Consider the following 14,324-nt stretch of genomic DNA (forward strand, 5'->3'; position numbering starts at 1 on the left):
TTTGTGTTCAATTCAAGGAGACAAAGGAATCACTGCAGAAGAATCAGCTAAGAGAAGCTTTGAGGCAAGAAAGTGCCTGGGGAAACCGCCCATAGATAAGGTTGGCCAAGATATGATGTGTGTAGATGTGAACATTTTAGCCAGAGCCTCAGCCAATATTTCTGATAAAAATCTCCAGTTTTTCTTTCATAAGAACTTTTATGAGGGACCTGGGGTCTTGATTTAATAGATAATGCATACAGCTTTAATTATATATCAATAACTCAATTGAGGTCATAACTGGTCACATATTCAGTGCTGCCAATATAGATTGGTTTAAAAATGAAATCCAGTTGACTAGTTGTTGACTGACTTACTAACAAACCTGTCATTCTCAAAAAGACCCCCAAGGCTATTTTACAAATACAATCTCCTTATCCTCATCACATGTGGCCAGGAATGGGGGGAGCCTATAGATATTCCTAATTTACACAGGAGACATTGAAAGACAGAGAGACAGAAGCCTGTTTCACACAGCATCTTGATAGCAAAGCTCAATCTCAGCTCTATTGCTTGTGACAACGCATTAAAATAGAGGCCCGGTCAATAGATGAATGGATAAAGAAGATGTGGCACATATATACAATGGAATATTACTCAGCCATAAAAAGGAACAAAACTGAGTTATTTGTAGTGAGGTGGATGGACCTAGAGACTGTCATACAGAGTGAAGTAAGTCAGAAAAAGAAAAACAAATACTGTATGCTAACACATATATATGGAATCTTTTAGATTCCATATAAAGAAAAGAAAAGAAAAAAAGAAAAAAAAAGAAAAGAAAAAAAAATGGTCAGAAGAACCTAGGGGCAAGACGGGAATAAAGACACAGACCTACTAGAGAATGGACTTGAGGATATGGGGAGGGGGAAAGGGAAGCTGTGACAAAGTGAGAGAGTGTCATGGACATATATACACTACCAAATGTAAAATAGATAGCTAGCAGGAAGCAGCTGCATAGCACAGGGAGATCAGCTGGGTGCTTTGTGTCCCCCTAGAGGGGTGGGATAGGGAGGGTGGGAGGGAGGGAGAAGCAAGAGGGAAGAGATATGGGGATATATGTATATATAGCTGACTCACTCTGTTATAAAGCAGAAACTAACACCATTGTAAAGCAATTATACTCCAATAAAGATGTTAAAAAAATAAAAAATAAATAAAAAGTAAAAAATATATATATATGAAAGGGATGATGTAGGTATTTTTAAATAAAATAAACACATTTTCAAAAAAATAATAAAATAAATTAAATTAAATTAAATAAAAGAGGCCCGGGATCATGGGCTGCTTTACAGATGACAGGAGAGCATTTCTAGTAATTTAGACCTCTTGGTTAATGCCCAATGGGGGACCTAAATAGTGTTGAATTTGTGATATAGAAGGTCATGTGACAGCAAGCTCCTTCTCTAAGTTCTTTCCTCTGAGAGTCTTAATTATTTCACAAATTTTGCAGTTTCTTCCACACCCAGAGACTCTACTTCAGTGGTGACCTGAGCATGTCACGCCTCTGCTCCAAAGGCTCCCTATCATCCTTAGTAATGTTTTCTAAGGGGTCTGTCTCCCTTGTGATGTAATCTTTATGCTACCAGGCCCTGTCAGTAACCTGAATAACACATATTGCATGTCTACGCACTATTTCTCCAAAGTATGTTGACACTGCTATCATTCATAACATAAACATTTGTTTCAACATGTTGCTAAATTCAAAGCCCCTAATATCTTTGGGTATTTTCTCAAGCATTGGTTATTACAACTATAACTACCATCCTTGGGGGGTAGGGGTGGAATCCATGAAAAATTTTGACATTGTAGAAGAATGTGCAGCAAAAAAGTCAGTCTTGGTCAACTTACTACACTCTGTAATTCTGTGGCCTCTTTTAGATGAAGCTGCTCCAGATTGTCGGGTATTGTGTGGTAGTGGCCTTTACTCTTCTCATAGTTTTTCTTGTACTGGTACTGAGGGGAAGGTGGCAAAAAAGGCACATTGATGGCAAAGCTGCTCAGCATTCCTATTTTTCCTCTTTACATTAGATATTTACACAGCAACAGTACCAAGACCAAATTAAAATTAGCAAACACTACATAGGAGGGTTAAGAAAATGTTTTAAAAGGATGAAGATCCACATTCAGTATTGTCAGTTAATACAAGGATGTAAACACTTAGGTTATATGGCTTATTCAAAGTAGGTTTTAAGGTGCAAAGTTAAAAGTGAAAGAAACTATTCCAAATGGTAAGTCTATGTTTTTAGAAGGGGGAAAGGGAGTGGTTAATTGAAAAAAAGTTTAAATAGCCCCAAAATAGAAGCATTTTTATATTCTGAGAGGTGTTATAGTCAGTGGAGAACTGGTAGATTAATGTTGTAATTTGGAAGAATGCACTCAGAGAACAGGAGAGCTTTCTAATAAATATAGTGCCTCAGTAGCAGAGGAGATGCAAGTGACCTCAGAGAAGGAATTTAGTTGAAAATGGGTGAAACAAGCTGTTTCTGGAGCAAATGATTGAGCTTACAGAACTGGCGAGTTGGCTTGTATTCAAGACATGATTCATTATCAAAGATTCCTTCATGTCAGTCACAGGTTTGTGAAGTTTCTTCAAGTCAGCCTTATACTTAACCTGTACAACAGTAAGGGAAAAAAGGAAATCACATAAATAGGAAATGGAAAATGGTATTAATGGAAACCACAATAAGATGTCCCATCCTGAAACAAGTGCTGGGGATGGTGGTGAAAAACCATACCTCATTCACAACAGCCAGAAAGTGGAAACAATTCAAGTGTCCATCGACAGACAAAGGGATAAACACAGTGTGATGTAAACATACAATGGACTATTATTCAACCATAAGAAAGAATGAAGTTCTGACACATGCTACAGCATGGATGAACCTTGAAAACATTATGGTAAATGAAGTAAGCCAGACAAAAAAAAGGACAAATACTGTATGACTCCACTTACATGAAATCTCTAATAGGCAAATTCATAGGGACAGAAAGTAGATTAGAGGTTACCAGGGATTGGTGGGAGGGGGAAATGGAGAGTTATTGCTTAATAGTTATAGAGTTTGTGTTTGGGGTGATGAAAAAGTTTTGGAAATAATAGTGGTAGTTGGACAACATTGTGAATGTAATTAATGCCACTGAATTACATATTTAAAAATAGTTAAAATGGCAAATTTCACATTATATATTTTACCACAGTTAAACAAACACATACCTCACTTGTGAGATTATTAGCATCTTTCATGGTTTTGAAGAGCTGGCTGTCTTTTGGGTTGTATTTTGGTGTCTTGCCCTTCTCTTTGTTGAAATTTTCTCGGTATTTAACCTAACAGCAAATGCAAAAATCCAAATTATTCCTGAGCATCAATTAATCTGACTGAGGAATGGAGGAAATGTAAATGCAAAAGAGTATGTGCTACACATAAAGGGGTCATATAATTTATTATCCAAATTAGGACATTTTTAAGAGTAAAAGCACTATTAATGATTATGTTGGGACAACAGGCAATTGAGAATAAGATTAAGTGATACAGTATTTGTTTTGCTCATTTTTATATTATCCAGAGGTATGAAAGATATTCACCTTTTTTTGATGCAGAATAAAAACGCATGGGAAAAGGCTTCAGGCTAAATTCAGAGAAGTGATCGAATATATTTGATTCAGAGCATTTTGGTCCTCTTAACTAGCAAAACCAAAAGCACTTTAGGTCTATTGCCAGGAGTTCCAAGAGGCTTTATAAATGATCAAGAAGGGTGAGAAGTAAGGAATCTATTAAATCAGGGGATTTATTGTTATGTACTTTGGCTACATCATTTTAATTTTTTTTTAATTGGCAAAAAAATTGGCATAACTTCTGAGTAAAAGAAGCACAGAATTTGGGGGTTAATGGCTTCGGTATGATTTCAGGCTAGAAGAAGGAAAGAAGTGAGATAACTTTAGCATAATGAGAAAAATAAGGTTAAATATACTTGCAGGATACATAAAAGTAAGAATACACAAAGGACAAAATAACTTCAATTTAAAAAATAAGCGCAATGCCTGGCACTAATAGTTGCTCAATAAATGTGATCTGATTGATGAAAGAAAGAGACAGTCATAATGCCTAGGTAAAATAGCTAAAGATGACGATTTACTTATAGGGATATTCAACAGAATAAACTGAAAGTGACAGAAACATTTCCTTATTTAAAAACAGACTGATGCCTTTGTCACTAGGATTAATCCAGAAGTAGAACTCTACTAGTTACTCACTCTAGGAATAAAGAAAAATGAGCTATTTCTAGAAGTTAGCCAGCTAAAAGGGCAATATTTGATGCTCCAGGACACCTAGAGTTTCTGTTATTGGTAAGATGAAAGACTCGCTCATTCAAAGTTAGCACACTAGGATCTGGTCACCAGATATTTCACACTGTAGGCATTTAAAATCAGTACCCCTCATGCTTCATCACTTTACTTCCCCACAACTTTACACATCCAGCACAACAGGAACAAAAGGAGAGACCACTCAAATGCTAAGAACAATGAAATCTGCCACATCAGAGAAAAAGCATTCACAGTGCTGAGACTCATTTATTTTGAATAAATCTCCAGTGGAAATGTGTAGACAAAATAAGCATGCAGAACAGTACAGCATGATGCAGGCACACAGAGTCAGACACACAATGGAGGAAGCAGAAAACATAATAGAAAAACACAATGTGAATAAATGCTACAATGGCTCTTCTCTGAAAGGAAGTTCACTCCCCAAATAAAGAAATGCAAAGCCTGCTAAGGAAAGTCAGAGGTGGTGAGTTGTCTGAACCAAGAGAAAACTTTTCCGAAGGATATAGAAACCCATAAGACTAAGGCTGATCCCAAGAGCAGTGAAACACAGAAAAAGCAAAGTAAACTAGATGTGCAGAGTCAGACTGGGGAAGGAAAGATGCAAAGGCCCATCTCTGATGAGAATAAAATCCATTTCTTTTAGAAGAATGCTAAAAATCCTCTATCTTTTAGAAAATAACTCATTTCTGAGAAAATATTTGAAGAGCAGCTTTCTACTGGTCTCACTTCAGTTCTTTTCTGTTAATTTTAAGTAGATTTAAATTTCTAACTTTTTAATTAAAAAAAAAAAAAAAGTTGTGCCTCCTCTTTCCACAAGAAGGCCCCAAGCAAGTGCAGGTGAGCACAACTGCTGCTGGGAATCTGAGCCGACACGTTCGACCTTAAGAACTACTGTATTTTGCATGGTAAGGACACACATCAGATTCAGGACTCCAAGAATTCTTAGAAAGGTGTGGGATTAGGCAGGAAGTACAGTAAAACCACATTCACACGGCACATGGAATGGAAAAGCCTTCTTTTTCTTGTTTACCAGGGAAGTGAGAGGCAACCATGCAATGCCGTGTATCAGCAAATGGCAATACCAGTGTCCATTACCCCAAAGGGCTCAGATAGTGTGAGAAAATGGTTTCCGATCAATTATTCTTTCAAAGTTCAATTAAATTTAAAGATCTAACATCCAGTTGTTCTCCTTTTCAGGGACTTGAACTGTATACTGGCGCTTCTAAAGACTGAAGAACAGGTCCAAGAATTAGAACATTTCTTGCCACTGAGACTGTAAAACAGGGTGAAAGCTATGAGTGAAAACATTTTGAGTTTATACTGTTGATTCAGAGTATGTCTGAACTGAGAGGCTGTATTAAATGCCAGTCTTAAATGTATTAAACACCAGCAATGGTAATCAGCAGAGGCTTTCTTTGTGTGGTTGCAGATGAGATTCTCAGTCTGTTTTCATCTTTTGATTGGTGTCAGCAGCCTAAAGAAGTTAGGAGGCCATCTCCAAATCTACTCTACCTTCCTATTCCAAAGGCATGTTCCAGAGGGAAAGTTTCATGCAGGAAAAGACAGATGTGTGCAAAAGTATATCCTTTGACAAATTTCCACGGCATTCTACACGTTCCAACACAAAACCAACAGAAGAGAGCGCGACTTGGTCAGTCCCCTGACCAAGGCTAAGAAGATAGGTGAGAGAAAGAGGAAGACAGATATATGGGATCACTGATGCCAGTCTTACATCACTGATGAGCACATTAGTTTTCTTAAGCTGCCTCATCATAGGGGTGTCATAAGATGCGGCGCCGTGCCCGTACCCTCTCCTTTGGCCTTTGACGTATTCCGCCTAGAGTACCAGCAAGACAGCAAAGTCAGAACGGGGAGGGCCCACACAGAGGGGAAGTCTCCTTGGACCAGGGGCCACACCATGAAGCTGTCAATCCTGAGGCAAGCCTTTCCCGGGAAGTAAACCCAGGAAAGGGAGCTCATAAACGATCTGGTTGGGACTCATTCTCCACATCATAGGATTCACTTGGGGTTAGAAATACAGGACTCTCTTGGGCTTCCCTGGTGGCGCAGTGGTTGAGAGTCCGCCTGCCAATGCAGGGGACGCAGGTTCATGCCCCAGTCCGGGAAGATCCCACATGCTGTGGATCGGCTGGGCCCGCGAGCCATGGCCGCTGAGCCTGCGCGTCCGGAGCCTGTGCTCCGCAACGGGAGAGGCCACAACAGTGAGAGGCCTGCGTACCTCAAAAAAAAAAAAAAAAAAAAAAAAAAGAAATACAGGCTTCTCTATTTGTAAAACCAGCAAAGTCTTCAAAATTTCAACTTCTTTTTAACTTGCTAATGGTATGACCTTGGAGATTTAAAAACATATTAAAATTTTTTACACTGAAAAGTTCGTGTTAATTTCATTATTCTTAGAGATTCCACTGTTTCTTGCTGGTGATTTCATATCTTGGTTTCGAGTACTTATACAATTCCATTAACTTCTAATAAAAATACATATAGGAGTTTTAAATTCAAAAACTTTTTAAAAATAGTATTTGCTTGTCATCAGTCATCTGAACTTTTTGTCTCCTCATAATTCCCTCCTGTTTTGTCACTTGATGTTACTTGTATCTTCCAAAAGATTGGGATCCCACGTTTGGCATTGCTGAAAGTCATACATACAACCACTATAGGTATCCTAAACGTATTTCTTCAAACAAATACTTGAGAAAACAGACAATGAAAAGAAGGTAGGATCTCTGAATTGGAGAATAGATAAGATATTCCTGAGCTCGTCTTTTGGGACTAAAACTTGCTCTCTAAAAGAACTGGTGGTTGATCATGGGGTCTCTGATCTAAAGTCTGAAAACCTGTCATAACTCAGGAGTATTCTAGATAATTGGTCTCACAAGGGAAATTAGGTAATGGGGCAATCAAGTTTGGACACATTTCTAAGTCCAACTACTCAATAATATGAAATCTGCTAGAATTAGGCATTCCCCCTCAGCTCCCTGTACATACCTCGATCAAACACTTACAACCCCAAACTGTAATTATTTAGCCATAGACATATAGTCTGAGGACATCTACTGCCTCTAGTTTCTAGCCCAGGCATTCAATATGTTTGCTGAATGAAAAAATAAAAGTGACTGCATCTGATATAACTTTTCAAAGCTTTTCGTGATATAATTTTCAAAGCTCTGGAGTGCTGCAGTATCTCTCTGGTTGCTAATACTGCACTTTCATTCTGGGAATCACTTTTCCTGCAAGGTCTTTAAACATCTCCTCACATCAGAGCTGCTGCTTGCCCATCTGTGTTACCTGGCTGCTCAGCTTGGCTGCCTTCTTGGCCATTTCAATGTCTGGGCGACCAAGCATGCTTAGCCCGTGGCTGCCTTCCTTGCGGTGCTTGGCTCTGTACTCCACCTGCAGCAAAGAAAACCAGAATGGGCAACACATTCTAGGTGGCCAGTGACCACCAACTACTTGTTTGCAGTGACCACTTGGGACTGGGTACCTTCTAAACACACCCTTACCTCGCTGGCCTGTTTGGCTGCCTGCGTGGCCTTCTTGATGTCTGGTCGATCGGCCACTGTTGTGTAATGCAGGTTTTCTTTAGCATCTTTTTTGTAAGCGACCTTTATTTGGAAAAAGAAAACATTTGCTCACTTGAGAGAGAAGCCATCTTTCTGAAAGGAAGCTTTTATTAAAACCAAATCAACCCCACTACCGTATTTTTTAGACCACCAGATACAGAAATTAGAGTGACCACTCACTGGACCCAGCCCAGCATATACCAATGTGGGATCCACCAGCTCAAGTGGCCCCCTGAGAGTGAGAGGAGAAACTTACATTACTCTGCTTCTTGGCCACCTCCATAGCATGTTTCACCTCTGGGGGCTCCAGCATGATGGAGTAGTTGGATTTTCCTTTCTCCTTGACAAACTTCTTCTTGTAATTTGTCTAAAAAGAGCCAGAATTACTTATGTGAGCAGAGAAAGCTGGGAACAGAATTGTTTTACTTGGAGAGCTATGAGAAGATCTCGAGGAAAATCCGTGGCTCCCCATTTTGGTGTCATTTTGGAACTGGGGTCTCTGATACATATTCTAGTTCTTCCCTGTCATTTCTGTCCTGGAACCTGTCATTGAACCACACACCAATCTTTGGAGAACTGATGACAAGCAAATTAAACTCTTTCATTTACCATTTCTACCTTTTTAAAATAAATGGAACCACACAGGGCTCATAAAATACAATACCATGATTATTAAAGCATTATCCGTAAGGATGTAGTGGGCAGAGATTACTGAGATACAAAGAGGTGACTTTACTTCTCTAAAATTGTTCAGCAGTTTAAGGAGAGGGGAGATGATGGGAGAGGCTGATCTTTACCATGAATGCTCCCTCCCTTTATTTATTTTTTTTTGTTTTTTGCCCTCCCTTTATTACCACTAGGTTAGTGACGTCTTATATTGCTAGACAATACATCCTATGGCCAAACCCACATCTGCCACAGTTGCCGTAGTTGGAAAGCCAATAAATATTGAGTTGTCTTTTAAACCAGCGTTCAAAATTCACATATAGGTACTGATGGTAAGAGTGAAGTAACGTAAAGGAAACTGTAAGCAAAAATGCGGCTTACAGTCTTTTGCTGGATTCTAAGGTAAAGTGCCATTGCTGCTGCCAAGAGTCCTGGGGCTGGTCACTTACATCACTGACGTTCCTGGTCACTTCCTTGACATGAATGGTGTCCCGGGTCTCCGGCAGTGTTGTGTATGAGCCCTGAGCCAAGTGCTTCTTCACATGCTGCTTGTACTTGTTCTGAGGGAAAGCACAGAGAGCTTGTTTAAATGCCTGCCTGGGGCATCAGCCCAAGACGCAAGGCAAGCCTATGGGCTGCTGGAGGGTTACCTCGGACACCAGATTGCTGACTGTCTTTGCCAGGAGGATCTGAGGTGTATCGGGCACGACATGGTAGGTTCCTCTTTCCTTGACATGTTTCTGTTTGTATTTCAGCTGCAGGGGTGAAAAAAGCATTTCTTCAGCTCCTCTGACTCTCCTGCATATTTTTATGAAGCTCCCAAGTTACTAAATAGAGCTGGGAGAATAGCATCATTGACGGAGTAGAATCATTAAACTCAGTAAAAGATCTCATGTTTGGAAATCTTGGGAAATATCAAAAAAGGATTTTATCTCATGTAAGCTGAGGCTTTAATAACAATCAGAATGAATCTTACGATGAATCTTTATACATACAGCCTTAGTTCACAGCACTTTTAAATATGTCATTGGACCCTCCCGCAAACCCTGGGAAGCATTATTATTCCTCCTTTCCAGATGAGGAAACACAGGAAGCATAGGAAGTGTATGACCCCACAGAAATGAATACGTTTCCTTATAGAGTCCAACCAGGCCTTCAGAGACCCCACTGCGGTGTGTGGATTATCTTGAGGTGCGGTATAGATCAGGAGTGGCCACCTGGCTGTAACAGCTTCCCACTGCTGCCATTCTGCTCTGCCAAGTCACTGGTGTCGACGTGGGCAGCAGCCTCCTCTATGCTGCAGGCCCCTGGGCACTGGGCTGCAGAAGACAGCCCTGAGTGAGCTTAGGCCTCTTGGAAGGGACTGAATACTTACATCACTTTCTATTATAGAATTCTTCAGGGCCAGCACCATGTCTTTATCATCAGTGACAGAAAGCTTGCAACCTTTGAGGAACTCCCGGTCCAGCTTGTATTCAAACTGTAACAGAAGAAAGACAGAGGAAGATGGGAAAGGGTGACAGGCACAGGAGGAAGCTGGTATTTGGTTGAATTTGTAGGGAGTCCTCTTCTTAAGGGCACTATGGGGATTTGCTACCAGGATGGGGACAGGGGCTTCCTGCTGGGCCCACTGCAAACTGGGCTCCTCCTTTCCAGCCCCAAGGCCAGGATAAAGCCCTCCTGGCTCTCCCCCGCCCCCCTCAGGACTCTGAGCCATTAGTGTTTGGGCCCAGCCATGGGAGACCAGGCTCTGTGGCCAGGCCTGCTTCCTGAGCTTGCCTTCCACACCTTACAACCCCCCTTCTTGTCCTTCTTGGATCTCAAATGAGCTAGGGTTAACACCTGTGACAGTGGTTATTATGAATAAAGATTAATTTTTCTGTCTCAGGTATGTCATGCAGTTCTGACTGCCTCTCTTATCTCACATCGCTTTGCTGTAGGGATGACTTGGCGGCCTGGATGAAGTCCGGTCGGTCAGGGGTCCATCTCCAGTGGGCTTTGTTGGCTTCATACTGCTTCTTGTAATCAAGCTGTTTTTAACAAGACAAAAACAAGTCACTTCATTCAGTGGCCTGAATTCACAACCGCACACGTGGCACAGAGGGACTCATCTTGCATTTTAACATATAACAAGACATGGTTCTTTATGCAAGAGAGAGCCCCAATTAAAATTTCTGTACCATGGATGCAACTAGTTGGCCACTCAAGTTGTCCTCTTGTGGGGCCCTTTGGCCTCAGAATAGGGGCTACAATTTTTAAAGGCTCCTGGCGAAACAATTCTTCAAACTCACCCTGCCAGTGCAGTCTAATCATCTTCAGAGTCAAGTACTTTTAATTTGTAACTAAATTCAGACTTTTTAAAAAAGTATTAAACACTTGCAGTATTTATTTCATTCCAGGCAGTTTTCAAAGTGCTTTATATATATATATATTAACTCATTTACTCTTTACCACAACTGTATGAAATCAGCAGCTGAGGAACTGCCTAGAAGGGCTAAGTAAGCTGTCCAGGTGAGACAGCTAGTGAACAGTGGAGCTGGGTTTCAAACCTGGGCAGCCAGGCATCAAAGGTGCCTGTGGACTTGCTAGACTTGCATCTGAGCTGGAGAAACTGGCTGCCTTGGGCTGAACCTGAGGCACAGAAGTGAGTGTCCTTGGGAAGAGCCCTCATCATCAGGCACATTTCTTGCCTCACTCTTTTTCTTTCTCCTTTTTTTGGTCAAGGTATAATTGGTATACAATAAGATAAACATGTTTTTTTTTTTTTTTTTTTTTTTTTTTTTTTTTTTTGCGATACACGGGCCTCTCACTGTTGTGGCTTCTCCCGTTGCGGAGCACAGGCTCCGGACACGCAGGCTCAGCGGCCATGGCTCACGGGCCCCGCCGCTCCGCAGCATGTGGGATCTTCCCGGACTGGGGCACGAACCCGTGTTCCCTGCATTGGCAGGCGGACTCGCAACCACTGCGCCACCAGGGAAGCCCGATAAACATGTTTTATAAGTTAAAAATTGATCCAACTTTTCCCCATTCTATTGTGAAAATTTTCAAATGCATGAGGAGTTGCATGAATCTTACAGAGAATACCCATACACCCAGCACCTAGATTCTACAACGTACATTTTACTGCATTTGCTTTGTCCCACATCAATCCTGCTACCCATCCCTCTGTCCATCCTCAGGACACCTGTATGCTACCTGCCAGTCCCCAAAGGCATTTCAGTTTGCTGGCCCTAATAAATATAAGTTCTCTGTACCACGAGTAGGCACTAGTTGGGTTTTATAATACTTCATTATATAACCATTTATATATTTTTAAGAAGTCGATACTCATTTAAATGCACAATGTTTCTGTGGTTGAGGCTTTAAGATGCCCCATCACAAAGAAATGAGTCAGCGCAGGGAGATGTGAACAGGAGGAGGGTCTAGGCCAACTCCTGACAGCACCAAGCAGCTCAAGTGTTCTCTTTTTTTTTTTTCAGGAGAAGTAGGCTCTAGAGTTTGTGGCAGGAGAAGAACATGGAGACCGGAGACACTGTCGAAAATGTAACCTTCATTTCAGAATTAAATCCCCCATTTTCCAGCATCCTAACATGGAGGCTGAGGGGGTATAACATCCATGGGCCGTCCTTGCTCTTCCCCACTCTCCTTTGTGAGAACCATGGGCAGCATTTAGAGGTCAGTGTTATCACTCATGCTCTGGGGCCCAGCCCTTGATCTGGACTCACTAGAGCTCAATCACCTGAAAAGGTGTCAAAAGAGGCCATGTGCCCTACAGAAGCTGATGAACCCCTATTAGGCTTGGGGACGTTTCTGGAACTTACATTGGTGTTGACTTTGTAGGCATCCTTGGCTGCTTTGATATGAACAGCATCAGGCTCAATGGTACAGTTGGACTTAGTTCTCTGGTAAACTTCTTTGTATTTCAGCTGTGGGAGGAAACACAGGTCAATTTTTTTTTTTTATAGCAGCCCACAAGTATCTTAAACAACAAGAAATTAAAACCATAATATAGTATAAGATACTCCTTAAGACTGAATCAGTCTGTTGTGAAGAAGGGATGCAGCCATGCAGCTATGTGACACGCACCATCCTGTCTCAGATCTTAAAACCAACTCCCCAGGACACATTGTGTATGTTCACCAGTGTCACCATAGAATTTATGTCCTCTGAGCTTGTGCTGAAAGGGGCAGCTGACAGCTATTTATGTGTGTTTTCCTGTCCCCAAATCAGAAACTCCTGAGTTCAGAACATCTTGAAAACTGTTGATGGAAGAGAAGCCTTCCCCCATTGGCTCACCCAGATGGGATCAGGCTTGCCCTCCTTCCATGCCCCTACAGTTGTAGCTGCTATCATGTCGTGTTATAATTATTTATCTGTCTATTCTTTCCATTGAGCTGAATCCCTTGAGGGCAAAGATTGTGTATCATTCATCACCTCATTCCTAGCATCAGGCACTTAGGAACCCAATAAATATTTGATGAATGAATGAACTGATGGATGAATGCTGTCATCACTACTGTCATTGCTAGAGCCATCGCTGGTAAGTTTGGGCATGCGTGGGTTTGAATTGGAGGGGGAGAAAAGGGAAGGCTTAGCCTCTTTGAGCCCAACTGGTCATTTTTTCATGTCTAGCCTGGAATTTCTAGCTTCACCCACTTTTGCTCCTTTTAAATTTCAGGGCCCTGGGACTCCATCTGGGACTTTGCACTAGTTATTGCAGAAGGATCTTAGGTCTTACTGTGACTGAGTAAAACTGTTCTACGGAAGCCATAGTAGCGCTTACTAAACTTGCCTGATCATAAGAATCACAATTTTCTGTGCTTCACCATAGATATAGTAAATCAGTAGCTTTAGGGGACTGACTTGGAAATTCATATTTTTCATCAACATCTCAGGTTATTGTTACAATCAGAAATTTAGGGAAATGGATATAGAATTGCTTCATTTTTCTACACTGAGAGGGAATGGGCTGCTCCACATAAGGGATCTACCTTATAGATATTTATGAATACCCGATGTTCATGTTCAAAGTGTCAAAATTTATTTTAACATAAAAAATATTTTAAAAAATTTTAAGTGATTTATACATTTCTGCCTTCATAAACAGTGCACTGATGTATTTAGCATTTTTCTTGGCAACTTAGAGTCAATAGTGTGAACCCATTTGTTTAGCTACCAAAGAATTCCTGAGCACCAGCCTCAGTCAAGGCTTTGGGGGAGGGACTCCATAGTTGCCTTCATTATTCTTTATGGTGCCCATATAGCCATTAAAATATTTAATCTGTTTTTTAACCAATATTATGATAGTTTTCCACCATAAAATCTAGCTATATATATGAAAATATATGAATATAATTTCTCCTCTAATTCAGAGTATTAGAATTTGATGGCTACCTTTTCCTCTTAGCCAAGACAAAACTTATAGAGTATTAATAGAGTTTATGGCACACTGCATTTTTCAGACTGGTCTGGAAGCTTCTACTCCAGCCTCTTAGAACCCATCCACTCTGCCGTGAGATGGCCAAACCACACGGAAAGGCCACGTACAGGGGCTCCTGTCTATACAATGGCTGAGCTCCCAGCCCAGCCGTGATCGGGCGCCAGCTCTGGGAGCGAGCCTTCCTGCCTGAGCTGCAGCGCGTGGGGTAGAGCACCCGCTCAACTGTGCCCACTCAGCTCACAGAACTGTGAGCCAAGAAAGCATGACTGCTGTCTCAGAC

At 41.1% G+C, this 14,324-nt stretch overlaps 1 protein-coding gene across 1 annotated transcript in view; it reads right to left on the reverse strand.

Moving 5' to 3' along the window:
- NEB (nebulin) overlaps positions 1-14,324 on the reverse strand; it is a gene marked incomplete at both ends in the record, with an annotated part of 225,065 nt that overhangs the window by 24,631 nt on the left and 186,110 nt on the right. The window contains 11 exons of the mRNA XM_079710699.1: positions 1,888-1,992; positions 2,546-2,650; positions 3,251-3,361; positions 7,664-7,768; positions 7,879-7,980; positions 8,195-8,305; positions 9,054-9,164; positions 9,255-9,359; positions 9,980-10,084; positions 10,530-10,634; positions 12,426-12,530. Of these exons, the coding sequence (XP_079566825.1) occupies positions 1,888-1,992; positions 2,546-2,650; positions 3,251-3,361; positions 7,664-7,768; positions 7,879-7,980; positions 8,195-8,305; positions 9,054-9,164; positions 9,255-9,359; positions 9,980-10,084; positions 10,530-10,634; positions 12,426-12,530 (1,170 nt within the window). The remainder of the gene's footprint in view (positions 1-1,887; positions 1,993-2,545; positions 2,651-3,250; positions 3,362-7,663; positions 7,769-7,878; positions 7,981-8,194; positions 8,306-9,053; positions 9,165-9,254; positions 9,360-9,979; positions 10,085-10,529; positions 10,635-12,425; positions 12,531-14,324) is intronic.

Source organism: Hyperoodon ampullatus, assembly GCF_949752795.1.
Source record: "Hyperoodon ampullatus genome assembly, chromosome: 8".
Classification (NCBI taxonomy): Eukaryota; Metazoa; Chordata; class Mammalia; order Artiodactyla; family Ziphiidae; genus Hyperoodon; species Hyperoodon ampullatus.